At 57.6% G+C, this 15,527-nt stretch overlaps 1 protein-coding gene and 1 pseudogene across 2 annotated transcripts; both read left to right on the forward strand.

The window, feature by feature from the left end:
- The first annotated feature begins 6,758 nt into the window (after positions 1 to 6,758).
- LOC125626011 (protein S100-A4-like) lies at positions 6,759 to 8,761 on the forward strand (annotated as a pseudogene).
- Positions 8,762 to 11,430: 2,669 nt separating this feature from the next.
- On the forward strand, positions 11,431 to 13,969 carry S100A2 (S100 calcium binding protein A2). 2 transcript variants are annotated; one of them, XM_048828742.2, is made up of 3 exons: positions 11,431 to 11,549; positions 13,163 to 13,319; positions 13,729 to 13,969. In XM_048828742.2, the coding sequence occupies exons 2-3, from the start codon at positions 13,179 to 13,181 to the stop codon at positions 13,891 to 13,893; spliced, it is 306 nt and encodes a 101-aa protein (XP_048684699.1). In that variant the 5' UTR covers positions 11,431 to 11,549; positions 13,163 to 13,178; the 3' UTR covers positions 13,894 to 13,969. The 2 variants fall into 2 exon arrangements, with proteins under 2 accessions (XP_048684699.1, XP_048684701.1); XM_048828744.2 differs by lacking the exon at positions 11,431 to 11,549 and having other exon boundaries at positions 12,859 to 13,319.
- Positions 13,970 to 15,527: the final 1,558 nt, after the last annotated feature.

Raw genomic sequence — 15,527 nt, forward strand, 5'->3', positions numbered from 1 at the left:
GGATCTGGGCCATAGGCAGGGCGAGGGGCTTCGTCCCTGGGACCCTCACCCAGCTCACACAGCCCCTCAGCATCTGAGGCTGCACCACCCGGGGCCTGACACCAGTTCTCTCTGTCCCAGGATCTCGCCACCCCAGGAATGTCTCCCCATTCACCATCACCTTCTGCTCCCACTGGGAGTCCGAGGGGCCTGGCCCCAGGAAACTCCACACAGACATATAGGTCAGGAGTGGGAGCGTGTCCACCTCCCCACCCATCTGGCTGATGGAGTCTGTGGCCTTGGGACCCAGCAAGGGAGCTAGACACCGGGGCTTTTCCGCAGGGTCCCCTTGGTTCAAATCGCCAGCCTGCTCAAAGGCAGTGAGGTGGCATCCACACCCCCCCCCCTTAACTAGGGGCAGCAATTTAGTCTCGAGGTTCCCTGCGGAACTGGCCCCCCGGGATCTATCCCCACTCACCCCGGGGAGGTCCCCTAGGCCTCTCCGCTCCCCCACCGCCAGTTCATGCTGCTGCTGCTTCTGCAGCTCTTTCTCGGGCTCTCGCTGTCTCCCACGGTCCTCTTGCTCTCTCGGACTCAGCTCCAATCCCGTCCCTCTCGATCCCCCGATGGGGAACCCGATCGTGAAGACCCTCGTCTGGTCAGGGACAGGAGTCTTGGGGATGCCTGGCTCCCACTCCAGCTGCTCCCAGATCCTGCTATAGCCCCAGTTGGGGTCAGGAATCTGTTCCTTAGAGCGGTCATCCTCCTCCAGCTGCACGATTAACTCTGCTTTGGTGAACTTTCCAAAGTCAACCCTCTCTTTCTGCACAGGGTTACAATGTCCTTCTTAAGGAGACGGTGACAGGCCATCACTCCGCTCTTCCCAAGTTGTTGTGGACTCACAGGCCCGTGTGTTCTCAGCTCCCCACGGTTTCCAGGGAGAACCCCTAGTGTGCCAGCCCTTCTCAAGGTCACCACCTCTTTGCCAGGGTCGAGCTGCAGACTCCTCCGCCCCTTGGACTGCTCGCTGCAATCCCCAGGGGAACCCTGTTACTGCAAAAGTCCTTCTCTCTCCCCGGGCCAAGCTGCAGGCTCCTCCGCCCCTGAGACTGCTCACTGCAGTCCCCAGGGGGACCCCATTACTGCACAGTCCTTCTCGCTGGTCACACACTCCCAGGGGTTAACCGCCCCCCGAAACCGCTCCTCTCTGAGCCTTCAGCACGTCTGGTCCTCGTCAATCCCCCTGCGTGTTACTGCTCCCCAGTCACTTACTGCAGGAAGCGCCGTCCACGGGGTACAGTACATCCCACCGCTGCCACCAGTTGTCACGGAGTCCCTGGGCGATGCTCTGGAACTGCTCCCCATGAAGCCAGTCAGGACTCTGGGGCAGTCGCCTTTCTGTGAGCAGCCTGTCTTCAGGACACGCAGCTCACACAGCTTCCACCTTCCTGGGTCTGACCTCGGAGCATTCAGCATCCTCTGCCCCTCCGTGCGCTTCCCACAGCGAGTCCGCTCAGGCGGGGCTCCTGGGGAAGCCAGAGGGTCCTGCACCCCAACTTCACAGTCAGACGTGACTCTCAGCCAGCCAGTAAAACAGAAGGTTTATTAGACGACAGGAACATGGTCTAAAACAGAGCTTGCAGGTGCAGAGAACGGGACCCCTCAGCTGGGTCCATTCTGGGGGGCAGTGAGCCAGACAACCACGTCTGCACTTCACTCCATGTCCCAGCCAGCCCCAAACTGAAACTCCCTCCAGCCCCTCCTCCTCTGGGCTTTGTTCCTTTCCCGGGCCAGGTGGTCACCTGATTCCTTTGTTCTCCAACCCTTCAGCTCTCACCTTGCAGGGGGGGAAGGGCCCAGGCCATCAGTTGCCAGGAAACAGGGTGTCGGCCATTCTCTGTGTCCAGATCCCTGCACACACCTGCCCTCTAGGGCTCTGCAATGATCATACACCCTTACCCCACCACCTAGATACTTAAGAACTGCATAGGGGAAACTGAGGCACCCCCACACTATTCAGAGGAAACATTAAGAACAGGCCCACTTCGTCACAGGGGGCAGGTTGGAACTGACCCTCTTGGTCGCAGTCTCATGGCGGCTAGAGCCTGGGGCCCTGTTGTGCTGGGGTCTAGAGGGAGACAGGCCCTGCTCCATAGCGCTCACGCTCTCAATACACCAGCCACAGGGGGAGCGTCCTGTCCAGTGCCATAACCCCTGGGCACCTCGTCTGCCGGACTCCCAGGCTCCCCTCTCACTTAGCCAGCCCCATTATGGCAGGGCTGGTTTGTGTCCTGAGGGCCGTCAGTCGCCTTGCCGCAGGGCTCAGCGGGGTTGAGAAGTGCAGGGGCTCGAAGCTAGGCCCCCTGCTCTGTCCCCTGTGAATGCTGGGTGTGCAGGAGGCAGGGGCAGATGCTGGGGGTCGGTGGCCCACCCTGGCTGCATGCGGAACGCAGTGTGTGTGGGGGGCAGCTGGCCATGTGTCCGGGGGCCGATTTAAACCGCAGGATTTGTCCCAGCCACACAAGCGCATCCCCTAGGTGGGGAGCAGAGATTGCCGAGGCTCTGGGAGGAAGCGTCTCCGCCTGGATTTGAACGAAAAGCCCCCAGCGCCGTGTGCGTGCGAGGGAACGTGGCTCTAGCGATGGGATCTCTGGGTCCCATTGGGTGGGAGTCGGTTGTTACCCCCAGGATGAAAGGGAAGGAGACTGCACGGGGGCGCCTGGGCCCAGGTGGCATGCAGGAGCAGCTGGGGACAGGGGGCACCACACCCAGACCTCCCGTTTACATGTAAGCTAGAGAAGGGCTCCCCACACTTTGCAATTGGCAGAACCAGGACCCGTGACCCAGCCACCCCTGCGCCTTGGGAAGGTGCAGATCCTGCTGGGAACTCCCCAGCGGAGGCCATTTCTGATGTCCCGGTCCCCCGTCCCCATCCCAGTGCTGTGTGAGAGTGGATGGGGTGCCATTGGGCACAGAGGCAGTGTTTGCTGTCGGGACTGGATGTCTGGAGGAGAACTTGCTGCACTGGGTCAGTCCCTACGATGTCATCTGGCCCCATGTCCCCGGTGTAAGCGCCAGGCTCCCTGCAGAGCAGCGTGAGATTCCAGCTCCCTCACGTAGCTGCAAAGCCAAGGTGCTGTGTGGATCCCAGCTTCCGCCTCTCTGCCAAGCAGACCCCCCAGGAAGGGCTGAAACAGGGCCCCTGTGGTTCTCCTGGCCCCCACACCGCCCCCACTGCCCATGTCCAGCGGTGAATTTCACCCAGCACACCGACAGCATAACCCGCCCCGAGCACACCCAGCTTGGATGCAAATTGCAATTTTTGTGGCTTCCTGCCCCATCCCTGTGAAATCAAACCACCACTGGAGCATGCAAACCAAGCATGCAAATTCCTGCCCACTCCGTGCCCCCGGCCTCCAGAGTCACAGTGAGGTGAAGATGATTGCACCGCCCCCCCCCCCCCCGGCCCCCGTACAAGGGCCTGGAGTCAGAGCAGCTTGGGCGGAAGCCATGCCTAAGCCTTTGCATTAAGGAGGGATTTCACGTCTAGTGAATTTCAGGGCTGATGGCTGCTGCACATCATGGCTGCTGTCCCAAGCCCTTTCTTTAACACGAGTGCAGGCGGAGCATGAGCGATGCCCTGGCTAGCTCTCCCCAGCCCCAGGCCAGACCGTATGTCTGGTGGCCTCTCTCTCTGAAGGCCAGTCGTCCACCCTGCGCTCGTGAGATTTCACAAAATAACAAGCTCGGGCTCCGTTTATTCGCCTGGGGGCTTCTGCGCCTTTCAGGGTCGCGTTTCCCACCCGTTCGCTGCAAATGACTCAAGCTAGAAAGTTATGGATCGTTTTACAACGAGACACGAGCTGCTGCTGTAGTGATCGGACTGCGGGAGCCGGGCCTTTCTGGGGAAAACCACCAACTGTTTGTGAGATGCCCCGACCGCGAGGGTGGCTTTTGTTACCCGGGCCCGTGTCGCTCAGAACCGGCCTGGGGTGAAACCAAGCTCGCCAGCTCTCTGGAGCAAGGGCTGTCTGCTTTGTCCAGCGCCAAGCCCCCTGAGTTGAGAGCTTGGAAAAAATGCCTGGAAGTGAGAGACGGGAGGAGTTCCAGCTGTTTAGCCGATCACAGGATCTAAAGAAGACGCCAGGTACTAAAGGGCCCATGAGCCAAGTGGAGAAGGTGGCACAAAGGTTCCTAAATGTCATTTTGGAACAAGGCACCAGTTTTTAACAGCCGGGGGGATTCACGGCTGGAACTAGCTCCTGTGGGCAGGGATGGAGAGTTTCCATTGCTTGAGGCCAGATCCAGGCTGTTGGCCTCTCTGGCAGAGATCGGAGTTGAGTACCCGGGCGAGCAGGTGAAATGCTCTGGCTGGGGCGGTGGGTTAGATGGGCTCATGGTTCCTTCTGCTCTGAAAATCTAGGAAACACTGATCCTTGAAGGGGTTTCCCAGGCTCTGACATGACACCACGAGGAATTAGCTCAGCTCGCTACCCAGCATAAATTGGCTTCAAACCAGTGTCGGAGAGGTGAGAAAGAAAGCGACCGTGGGCCCAGCCCTCGAACCATCACCTGACCTGCCCCAGAGACGCCCCGGCCATGACTCAGCCCCCACGCCCTGCCCTGTGGCAGAACTGTGGAGGCCCAGCTCACGTTTCAGGATCCAGGCGGCTGCCACCTTCTAATCAAACAGCCTCTTGCTATTGTGGGGCTGGGTAAACAGGAGTGGGAGCTCGGCTGACAATACAGCCACCCAGCCCAGCAAACACTGCTGCTCCCAGAGCCAAGCGACTGGAATCAGCAGCAAACAGGGCACAGCTGCCCCAGGGCACCTCAGCCCTGTCACCCAGCCTGCCAGGGGCCTGGGAACTGGGGGCTAGCTGCGCCTTGAAGAGCAAGCAGAATTAGCCCCATTCTGCGGAGCCCGTGAGGTTTGATAGGGGCTGTTTGAAGTGCTGGTCACATGTCGGGCCACGTTCCTCCCTGGTGACAGGTGACAAGAGGGGCTGCGACCAGGAGACTGGGGCGGTAGCACCCCCCCATCTGCCCCGGGTGCGATATTTGAGCGGGGGGTCCCCGCGTCCGATCTGACAGCCCCAGCGCACTGATGGTGGAGACCTTGCCTGCCTGTCTGGGCTGCTGGGAGCTCGCTGTGCTGGGGAGAGTCCCCCGGGCCAGTGGGATCCGGCTCCCTTGCCTGTAAGCACGGCCTCGTCTGTCAGCCACAGCTAACGAGCTCCCTGCAGGCCTCAGCGCCGGCGGGGGATCACCTGGCCTGCCGCGAAACGCTGGGGCGAGTCCTGTTCTAGTCAGGCCCAGGAACTCTGCAGCTCAGCGGGACACAAGCTGCACATCCTGCCCTGTCTGCAGACGCTCCAGGAGGGCTTAGGAGCTGGGGCTGTGCTTGCCGGAAGAAGCCACACGGGGAAACCACGCGGCTCCTGCACCATGGCAGCTTGACCCGTTTCTGACCCCAGCGAGCTGGCAAGCCGGGCCTGAACCAAAGCTGTGATCGGAGACAAGCTGGGCTCTTGCTCCCCCGCAGCCTTCTACGGGCCTAAAGGGGAAACCGCAGCCAGAGCGATCGGGGAGGGAAGGTCACTTTGTGGCTAATCGACTCTCCCGGCCCCTTCCCGCCACGCCCGCCGGGCCCCTCACAGTCAGCCGGGGATTTTACTCTCTGATGTAGAGAAACCCCCCTCCCCCACCATTTTGCAGAGGGGGAATTAAGGCACAGGGAGGAGCAGAGACTGGTCCAAGGTCACCCTCAGAGTCTGTGGCAGCCCAGGGAACTGAGCCCGGGTGTCCCACGTCCCAGGTTAGACCCCGTCTGCTAGACCCTCCTTCCCCTGCCCCCGTGGCGGGTCGGTGACTAGCGAGGGAGGGAGGGTAAGGAAGGCACTGGCTGGCCCAAGCTGACCTCGGCCTCCGCGGAGACTGTGCCCAGGTGTCAGCTTGAGTCTCAGCCCAGTCAGTTCCACATCCTCACCTGTCAGCACCAGGGCCCAATGACCTGAGGGAAGAGCCAGCCACCCCCGGTAATGAGATCACATGGCTCGTTAGGCAAAACCGGGGCGTGGGTAAAACTGGCAGGGAGCGAATCTCCTTTACTCACTAGCTGCAGATCAGGGCTGGTTGGGAGGAGGTTGCTGTGGGATGAGATCCCGTGTTACTGGCTGTTGGGAAAGCTGCAGGGGATTTGGGTGGCAGGGCTCGGAGAGTATAAATGGCAAGTTCCCGCTGTGCACCAGCATCTCTGCTCCTTGGCGGCCAGCCCCTGCACTGATCTCAGTAAGCTGCTCCCCCCGGGGCTCCCTATCGATGGCCACTTGGGTAGATGGCTCTAGATTTAGGCCAGAGCTGCACGTTACTACCTGCTGCGGCCTTCACCCAGATGTTGTCCCCAGCTGTGCTGCCAGGCCTCTCGCCAGCTGTGGAGATCTCGCTCCAGAACGTACAGCTGTGTGCAGCTGGGCCAATCCCTCGCCAGCTGCAGAGGCCCTTCCCCAGCCCTGAGTCGGAGACGGGCTCCAGCTGTGGTCATTCCTCTCCGGCACGGAGGACATTGCAGCCGGTGGTGAAAATCCCTTTCCAAGATGGTGGAGCTAGTTTGAGACACCCCCGGCACCATCTTCCCTCCTATTCTGTGAGCCTGGGCGAGGGGCAGTCAGCGCATGAGGACAACTCTGTTCCCATTGCCACCACCTTCCCTTCGCTCCCCTCCCCGGCTCGAAGCCTCGCCTCCTACTTCCGCTTCTCAGGTTCACGCGCGGTCCGTGATGGCAGGTCTCCTGGAGCAGTCTCTAGCTGTGATGGTCTCGACAAGTACTTGGCAAAGCAAGGTGACCAATGCAAACTCAGCAAGGCTGAGCTCAAGGAGCTGCTGACCAAGGAGCTTCCGAGCTTCGAGAGCCTAAGTGCCGCAGTGCAGGGAAAGACTGAAACGCTGAGACGTGTTGGGTGATGTCTCAAAGGGGCCAGGGGAATGCGCCACCTGTCCATGAAGGGTGTCAATCAAGGAGCGGGGAGGAATTATTTACCAGTGGCGGGTTGGTCTAAGGCTCAAGGCTCCATCTGCTTTGTGCTCTGGTTTCCAGATGGAGAGGTGGGCTCTGGTCCACTCTCCTCTGCGTAGAGGTCTGTGGTTATGCAGGAGGCCAGGCCAGATGGTCATAGTCCCGTCTGCCCTTAGCGTGGCACATAGAAGAGTAACTTGAATGGGAAGAGAAGCCGCAGACGCCATGAAGGTCCGTGCTATTGTCCTATTTCATGTGCAAAGTGCCCAGATACTGAGGGGATGGGCGCCACTACAAAGCCCTCAGGGAGATCGACAGACAATTGCAGCAGGAAGAAATTAAGAGAAGAAATAGTCGGGGTGAATATTAGGGGAAAGAATCAAAATGGTCACAAGTTTTTGGTTGAACTAGTGTTTATGGTGAAACCTGACCATCTTTCAGAACCCGACATTTTCATAAAAATGTACTGATCTTCCTTCCTTCCTTCCTTCCTTTCCAACTCTGATTGGTCAGTTTAAACAATGTTTTTTTTTTTATTATAAAAGGACTTTTTTTCATTGTCAAAATGTTCATTTTGGAAATCCCCCCCCCCCAAAAGAAATCCCCTTGATTTTGGAAATAAAACAATTTGCATTTTCAAAAATTACCAAATTTAAAAAACAAAAAGAAAATTTCAATAATAATAATAAAAAAGCTCCATGGGAAGACATTCAATACACAAAATCTGCCTGTTTCAAGGACTAATCAAATTACGATGCTTTCCAAATTGCCATAAAGGTTGGTCTTTTCCCGCAATCAGAACTATTCAGTGAGTTCTCCAGAAATGCCGGACGCACTCCCACATGAAGAACTGGGCCCCCTAGTCTGCGATTAACAAGGCCCCCGCACTGGTCACGTGTGGGAACAGAGCCTGGGGACTTTCAGCTCATGCTCCCAGATTCAGACTAAGCCCGTTAACCCAGAGGCAGTAGCAGACTTAGCCTTCTAGGTGTGGTGCTCCACTAAAGTGGGACAAAGAGCCAAACACGGTTAGCTCGGGTTACGTGAAGACGTACCATGATTTAATGTTTGGAGGGTGAGAACACCCCTAGGTCTCCACCAGATCAGGGGCTTGTTGTGTTGGGTGCTGCCCAGACATGAGTGATGGTCCCAGAGCCAACGTGCTCCTAGTTTAACTAGACTACAATCAATTCGTGATGGTGAATATTTTGGAAGGGCTAGCGAACCACGTGCTTCCGGACTTACACTAGTTAGACTGTAAAACAGCCTTTTGGGTGGACTGTCCCAGATCGGCCAGCTGGGGGTTTCCTGCACCCTCTTGTGAAGCTGCTGGTAACAGCCACTGTCGGAGGCGGGATACTGGCCGGTCTGATCCAGGCTGCCATGCTCCTAGACAAGACATGCCCAGCAGCTGAACCACCCAAGCGAGTGGTTAGGCGGAGGGAGGGAGATAGCCAGGATATTGGGATGCTCTACCATTGACCGGCTGAGCGTCCGATGGGCAGCCTGGTGGTGGCAGGGACTCCACGTCGAAGCAGGCCGCTGAGCTCACCCGGCGTCTCTCCCCCTGCTTCTCACAGAAACAAATGGACGACGCTGAATTCCAGAAGATCATGAACGACCTGGATGTCAACAAGGACAACGAGGTGGATTTCCAGGAGTTCGCCTGCTTCTTAGCCTGCGTGGCCATGGGCTTCAATGACTTCTTCAAGGATCATCGCCAGAAGCAGCTGCATAAGAAGTGAACCCAGATGCCTGCGGAGCCGGGATTCCCGTGCCTTAGCCCCCCCCCGTGGCCCCCTTGTTTCCAGTGTAGTCACCTGGGCTTTCAATAAAAGTCTTTCTAAAGATGCTTATGCCAAGATTTTCTGTGCTGGTCTCCAGGGCTCTGTGATCCCAGAGTCTCATCTGAGCCTTTCAGAATCCATCTGATAACGAGGGAAGGGAGCAGTGGCCATGGTAGAGAAGGCTCAGGTCTAACCTCCTGGCTAATTAGCCTTTTAAAATTACTCATCAATTCCCCCTGCCAATTCCTTTCGGGCTAGGATTTCCCATGCTGCATCCCAGCCCGGGGGCGATTGTTTTGGAAACTTTGAGCCGTTTCCGAGTGACGCAAGCAGAAAAGGAAAAAAAAAGGACCCCACACGCTTGGCTCTGTGTGCTCTGAGCAGAGCCTCGGCACGCTGGTAACTTGAACCGTATGGCCCAATCTCGGGTCGACTCAGCTTGCAAAGCTCTTGGGGCCTGAGCTTTGGTGGCCCACATGCACGAGCAGTGAAGGGCTGTACAAGGCCAGCTTGGAACGATAATCTCGAATCCCCCAAGCTGGGCTGCATTCTCGGTGGGTCCTGAGGCCCCGGTCAGCCGCATAGCCCTGCGGCTAAAGCCTCCCTGCACTGGTCAGTTCCCTGTAGGTTCTTGTGCCACCCTCTCCCGTGGAGGAGCTGAGCACCTTCCCACTGTGCAGTAAGCCACGGGACTAATGTTTGGAGGTCGCCTTCCACCGACGAGCCGGGTCGTTTCACTTCCACATGATCTGTATCGAGAGAACAGAAGCAGCAGGCTCATGCAGGGCTTTGAGTTTCTTCATTCACCCGTAGCTTCGCTCACACCGAGCGTTGGTTAATACACACATTGAACCCTCCTGGAGCCACGATTTAGAGCAGGGGGGCCCAAGGCAGGCGGACATGAACCCACGGGGCAACCCTGCCCATAAGGCGGGCATCCGGGCCATGCTGAGAGGGTGAGTGACTGAAGTGACCAGAGTGACCCCTGGATCTGCCATTTCCAAGATGCTGAAACTCTGAAGGCTGATGTGGGACCCAAGGCCAGGGCTGTTTGCAGCAGAGAAGCAGATGAAGGCTTGGAGAGGAATCATAGAATCATAGAATATCAGGATTGGAAGGGACCTCAGGAGGTCATCTAGTCCAACCCCCTGCTCAAAGCAGGACCAATCCCCAATTTATGCCACAAATCCCTAAATGGCCCCCTCAGGGATTGAACTCACAGGGGAGTTAGGGAGGTGAGGTGTCCCCTAAGTCACTAGAGGGACTAGACCCCCTGGGAGAATCTCAGAGGCTGAAGAGGCAGGAATCATAGAAATGTCGGGCTGGAAGGGGCCTCGTGAGGTCGTCTGGTCCAGTCCCCTGCACTCAGGCAGGACTAAGTGTTATCTAGACCATCCCTGACAGGGGTTTGTCCAACCTGCTCCTAAAACCCTCCAGTGACAAAGATTCCACAGCCTCCTTCAGTGATTAGTTCCAGCGCTTAACGACCCTGACAGGCTGTTTTTCCTAATGTCTGATCTAAGTCTCCCTTGCTTCAATTTCAACCCGTTACTTCTAGTCCTGGTCCTAATGGTTCAGGAGAACAATTTATCACGCTCCTCTTTATAACAAGCCTTTACATGTCTGAAGACCATTCTGTTCCCCCCTCAGTCTTCTCTTCTCTACACGAAACAAACCCAATGTTCCTTGTAGGCCGTGTTTTCTAGACGCTCTCCTCTGGGCTTTCTCCAGCATGCCCTCACCTTCCCTGAAGCGCAGTGTTCAGAACTGGACACCGCTCCAGGTGAGGCCTGATCAGCGCTCAGAAGAGCGGAAGAATTACTTCCTATGTCCCGCTTATAACACTCCTGCTGGTCCAGCCCGGAGTGACGCTCACTTTCTTTGCAATGGTATCATGTGGACTCATAGCCTGAGACCCACTATAACCCCCAGATCCTTTTCTGCAATATCCCTGGCTCAGCAGTCCATTTCCCATTCTGTATTTGTGCAACTGATTATTCTGGGAATTGATTCTGGGGTTGGTCTGAATTCCTGCCCCGTAACGTTTTGCACCCGAGCTCCTGGCACATGGAGCAGCCGAGCTGACATGGCTGGGTCTGTGCTCAGGTGTGTGGGTGTGGCTGCAGTTACCCAGGTGTGCCTCAGCTCTGCAATACCTGCTAGACAGGTCTCAGCTCGCACGCCCAGGGCCTCGTTATCGGGCGGCAGGTCTATGCTGGTTAACAGGAAAAGCTGCTGTTAATATTCATGGTTTAAACAACAGCCACAGAGCCCAAAGGGGAAAATGCCTTTTAATTTTGTGGGGTGATACCCGGGGGTCTTGCTAGGCCTGGGAGTCAGTTGGGGGGGGGGGAAGGATCCACCCCCGAGTGAGGCTTTATCCCTGCATTTTCCACTGACAATTCTCGATCCAAACCACAAACGACTTGCAGTATTTATCCAGCTCCAAAGCACCCGATGGACATTAATTAACCCCGTCCAAGCCACCCAGCTTCCCTTCCCAGGGACAGGACACAACTGAAATAGAGACGCTGGGTGCTGAAGATTGAAATGCAGCTGGCAGAGCCAGCAGGAGGCATGAGAGCAGGGAGGCTGCAGGCTGGCGGGGGGAGGGAGGGTGTCTTCGAAGGGGAATGCAGGTTCTTACAGGTCGGCTCTTCCCAGAGCTGCTGGAGAAAGCAGGCTGCATCCTATTGGGTATAGAGCCGCATTTCCCCTGCCTTCATTCCCCTCCCTCGCTGCTCGGATCTCCTTTCCGCTTGGCTTGGTAAGTTTTCTGGGGATTATTTGGTTTCACTGCACAGCCTTGCTTCGTAGTTGGCTGCAGATGGCACTTTGAGAGGTGTTGGGACTCCCTGGCAGGTGCAGAGTGAGAAGGCTGGGTCCAGCTGTGCCAAACCCACACCGGACGGGCAACCGGGGCTGGGCCCAGAGCTGCAGACACAGGCTACACAGCCGCGCCCCGGAGCCCGTGGCGGAGTTCAAAGGGGGAGGGGTGTGGCCATTGGGCTGGGGATGGTTCTGACCCATCAACTCAAGCTCTGCTTCCTTGTGTGTGTGCAGCAGAAATCCACGCCTGCATCTCTCACACCTGGCGCTGGCCAGTAGAAAGAGGCACAGTGGGGCAGCCTGACCCAGGATGCCTGGGTTCTAATCCCTGCTTTGCCACTGATTTGTTGCGTAACCCAGAGCCTGTCTTTCACCATTCTGCTTCCCCACAGGCTTCTCCTTCCCAGGGGCGCTGGGGGACGCCACTCTGCTAATGAAGGCACAAAGCAGGCAGGGGAATTACACAGGTTTTTCCAGCCCCATTGCTACTTTGCACTCTCCCTGTGCGGAGCAGAGACTGAGCACCGAGCCTTGCCATGGGGCCCTAGCTCAGCCATGGGGCCCTGACTGCCAGGCAGAGCCCTGCGCAGGACTCGCGGAGAGCCCTGCAGCAGGACTGGGATCCCGCGGGTTGTGCAGGACCCACTGCTGTAATAGCAGGAGTGAGATTAAACCCGTGCAGGGCCCAAGCTGCTAACCCATAACCACGGAGCCAGCCCCAGAGAATTCAGGTCAATGAGACTCGACGGGCAGGACAAAGGCTGTCAGAGCACCAGGAAAAGCCAGATCTGCTCTGGTATCGTCAGTCGCAGGCCCGGCCCCCCAGGACAGGGTTGTACTTGAGGGGCTGGGCTTTGCCTCCCTCTGTCTGTCTCGTTCCGGAGGCTACGATCCTGGCATGCCACATTTTTAGTCGATTTCCTGGCAGAGGGGCAGGGAAAAAAACCAGTCACGGCAAGGTCACCAGATAATGTAGCTTTTGCTCCATCAACGTGCCCCAGAGCACAGTGGGGGTGCTGCAAGGTGAGACCTTGCAGGGGGAGGCTGGAGAGTCAGCCCCCCCCCCCCCCCCCATGCAGCGCCATGGCCTCTCTCCCAAGCCCTGCACTCTGCGGTCCATAGAGTCATAGATTCTCTGGCCAGAAGGGACCAGCTAGTCCTGGATCACGCGGCCCCAGAACCTCACCCAGGGATTTTGGCATCCAGCCCAGCACTGCTGGCTGAGCTTCAGCTGCAGTTTGAGACAGGCACCCAGTCTTGATTCAGTGACTCCAGGGGACAGAGACCCCATCATAGTGGGTTAAAAGTTTGTGCCGTATTTCTAGGCTGAATGTATCGAGCCTCGGCTCCAGCCATTGGATCCTGTGATGCCTTGTTGTATTAAAGCAGTGCCCGCCTGCTCTCAGAAATCTCTTCCCCACGCGCGTACTCGCAGAGCGGGATCACCTCACCTCCGAACCAGCTCTTGGCTAAAGGGACGGAGCGCCATTCAGCTCACACTGCAAGGCGGGTTTTACATCATTCCGGTAGCTCTTTTCTGCCCCCTCTCAGATCTGCTGGTGGCGGGATGGCGTCTCCGCTGGAACAGGCCCTCGCGGTGCTGGTGGGCACCTTCCACAAGTATTCTGGCAAGGAGGGGGACAAGTACAAGCTCAGCAAGGCAGAGATGAAGGAATTGCTCCTCACGGAGCTGCCCAGCTTTGTCGGGGTAAGTTGAGGGAGATGCGGGTGGGGGGCTGGACCACGGCTGGACCACGGAGGCTGCGCCTGACACTCTCAGAGCCAACAGGCGTCAAGCAGCCAACGTGGCTCCCAGGTAACAACAGTCACAGCTGATGTGGCACGTAGATCCATAGCTCTTCACAAAGGAAGTATGATATGGGGAAACTGAGTCGGGGCAGTGATTTCCTTAAGAGCATGCAGCAGGTCAGTGATAGAGCCCGGAATAGAACCCAGGAGTCCTGGCTCCCAGCTCTGTGCTGTAACCTCGACGCGATCCTTCCTCCTCCCCATCTATCAGCCCATGGAGCCCGGCTTCATATTTGACCAGGGTCCGGGGGCCTAGCTGCTCAGGTTTCACATTCGGTGCCCGTGTTTCTCTCCTCCCCCTGCTGCAGGACCAGGTGGACGAAAGTGACCTGAAGAAGCTGATGGGGAATCTGGATGCCAACGGGGACGAGGAGCTGGATTTCCAGGAGTACGTGGTGTTCCTGGCCCTCACCGCCGAGCTGTGCGACGAGTTCTTCCGGGAGTGTGCTGACGAGAGGAACCGGAAGATCTGAACCTGGAGCTGCCTGCCTGGCCGCTGTGTGTGTACGCATGTGTTGGGGTCAGCACACAGTAAAGATGCTTCAGCCAGAGGTTTCCCTTGTGTCTTGTGAGCAGGGGCTGGGATCGGGCCCCCAGTAGGCTTCCCTTTCCCCCTCATGACGCCCCTGGCTTCCCGCCTGACCCAGAGGCTGCTGACACAGAGATGAAACCCAGGGCCTTCCAGCAAACAGTCCGCCTTGCCCATGAAACCTCCGTGGCAGGAGGAAAAAGGAGGGGGTTAAACCATGTGCTGGGCAGAAAATCCAAGTCTGATCCGACTCACAGGGATCTCACACACCAGGCTGATCCTCACACTCCCTCCCTTCCCAGCAGGCACTCAGATACCCCAGTGACGGGCAGGGTATTGGGACCTGGCTAGAACAGCTGGTGTCAACCCCCCTGAACCCGCCTCCCCCACCCCCGCTGGGAACCTCAGCCCAGCCCCACGAATGGGCGACTGGCTTGGTTTTGCAGGCACATGGGGGGAGTAGGCGCCTGCTTGCCTGGGGTTAGGCTTGGGGCTTTGCTTGGCGGGGGCCATAGATTCATTGATGCCAAGGCCAGAAGGGACCGCTGTGATCCTCTGGTCTGTGAAACCACTTCCTGCGTAGCTCCAGCCAGAGAACGGCCCCACAGAACTCCTAGAGCAGAGCGTTTTGGAAAACATCCCATCAGGATTCTTAAATTGTCAGTGATGGAGAATCACCCCCAGCCCCGGCCCCTGCCCCTTAGGAAATCGCCCCTCTGGGTAATTACTCTCTCTCTGAAAAATGTACCCCTTATTCCCACTCTGAATGCGGCCAGCTTCAGACTCCAGCCCCGGGCTAGCGTTGGACCTTCCCTGCGTCTTTGCTCTCCTGGGGATGCAGCCGGGGCCCAAGAACTCACAAGGCCGAGCTCCACGTCCCCCCGGCTGCTCTGTTGGGTTCTGGGGCTGTTTGCAGTAGAACACGGTGAGCAGCGCTGGAGGGCTCCCAGACTGTTTAAAGGGACACTGCCCAATTCCGACCCGCCCCAGCCAGGGGTAGGGAATCTATTGTTCTTACACAACACCCTTCACCCCCCCGAGGAGCTCTGAGTGCTGCAGGACACACAGCGTCACTGGCAGCAACCCCACCTCGCTGCACAATTGAGCGTGGGAGAGCCATGGAAAACAGGCAGAGCATTTTCCTGATTGTGCTAGGTGGGACTCACTGATTGATCTCAGCAGGGGGGAGTCTGCAAAGAGAGGGAGGGTTTCAAACTTCAGACCATGAGCCCCCCTCTCTGGCTTGGTGGAGTTATTATTATACAGAGCCAGGAACTTAGTTTTCTTGACCACTGGTCCCTCGCTGTAATAACCACTAGACCCTACTCTCGCCAAGTGCTGGAATGGATCCAAGTTCTCCAAACACCCCCTCCCCTTCCGCAGCATCAGAGCTGGGACAGGAGCCTCGCTGCACTGAGGAGGGGCTAGAAGGCGAGAAAGCTGGGAAGAAGTGCCAAGGGCCTTTTAGGGGAGGGGACATGCACCTGCTGCTGAAACCTGCCGGGTACCCGAGGATGGGAAGAGGACATGGGGGGCAGAATCTAGGGATGGAAGGTGAAGATGACATGTAGGGAACGG

The sequence above is a fragment of the Caretta caretta genome, chromosome 24, assembly GCF_965140235.1.
Source record: "Caretta caretta isolate rCarCar2 chromosome 24, rCarCar1.hap1, whole genome shotgun sequence".
NCBI lineage: Eukaryota > Metazoa > Chordata > Testudines > Cheloniidae > Caretta > Caretta caretta.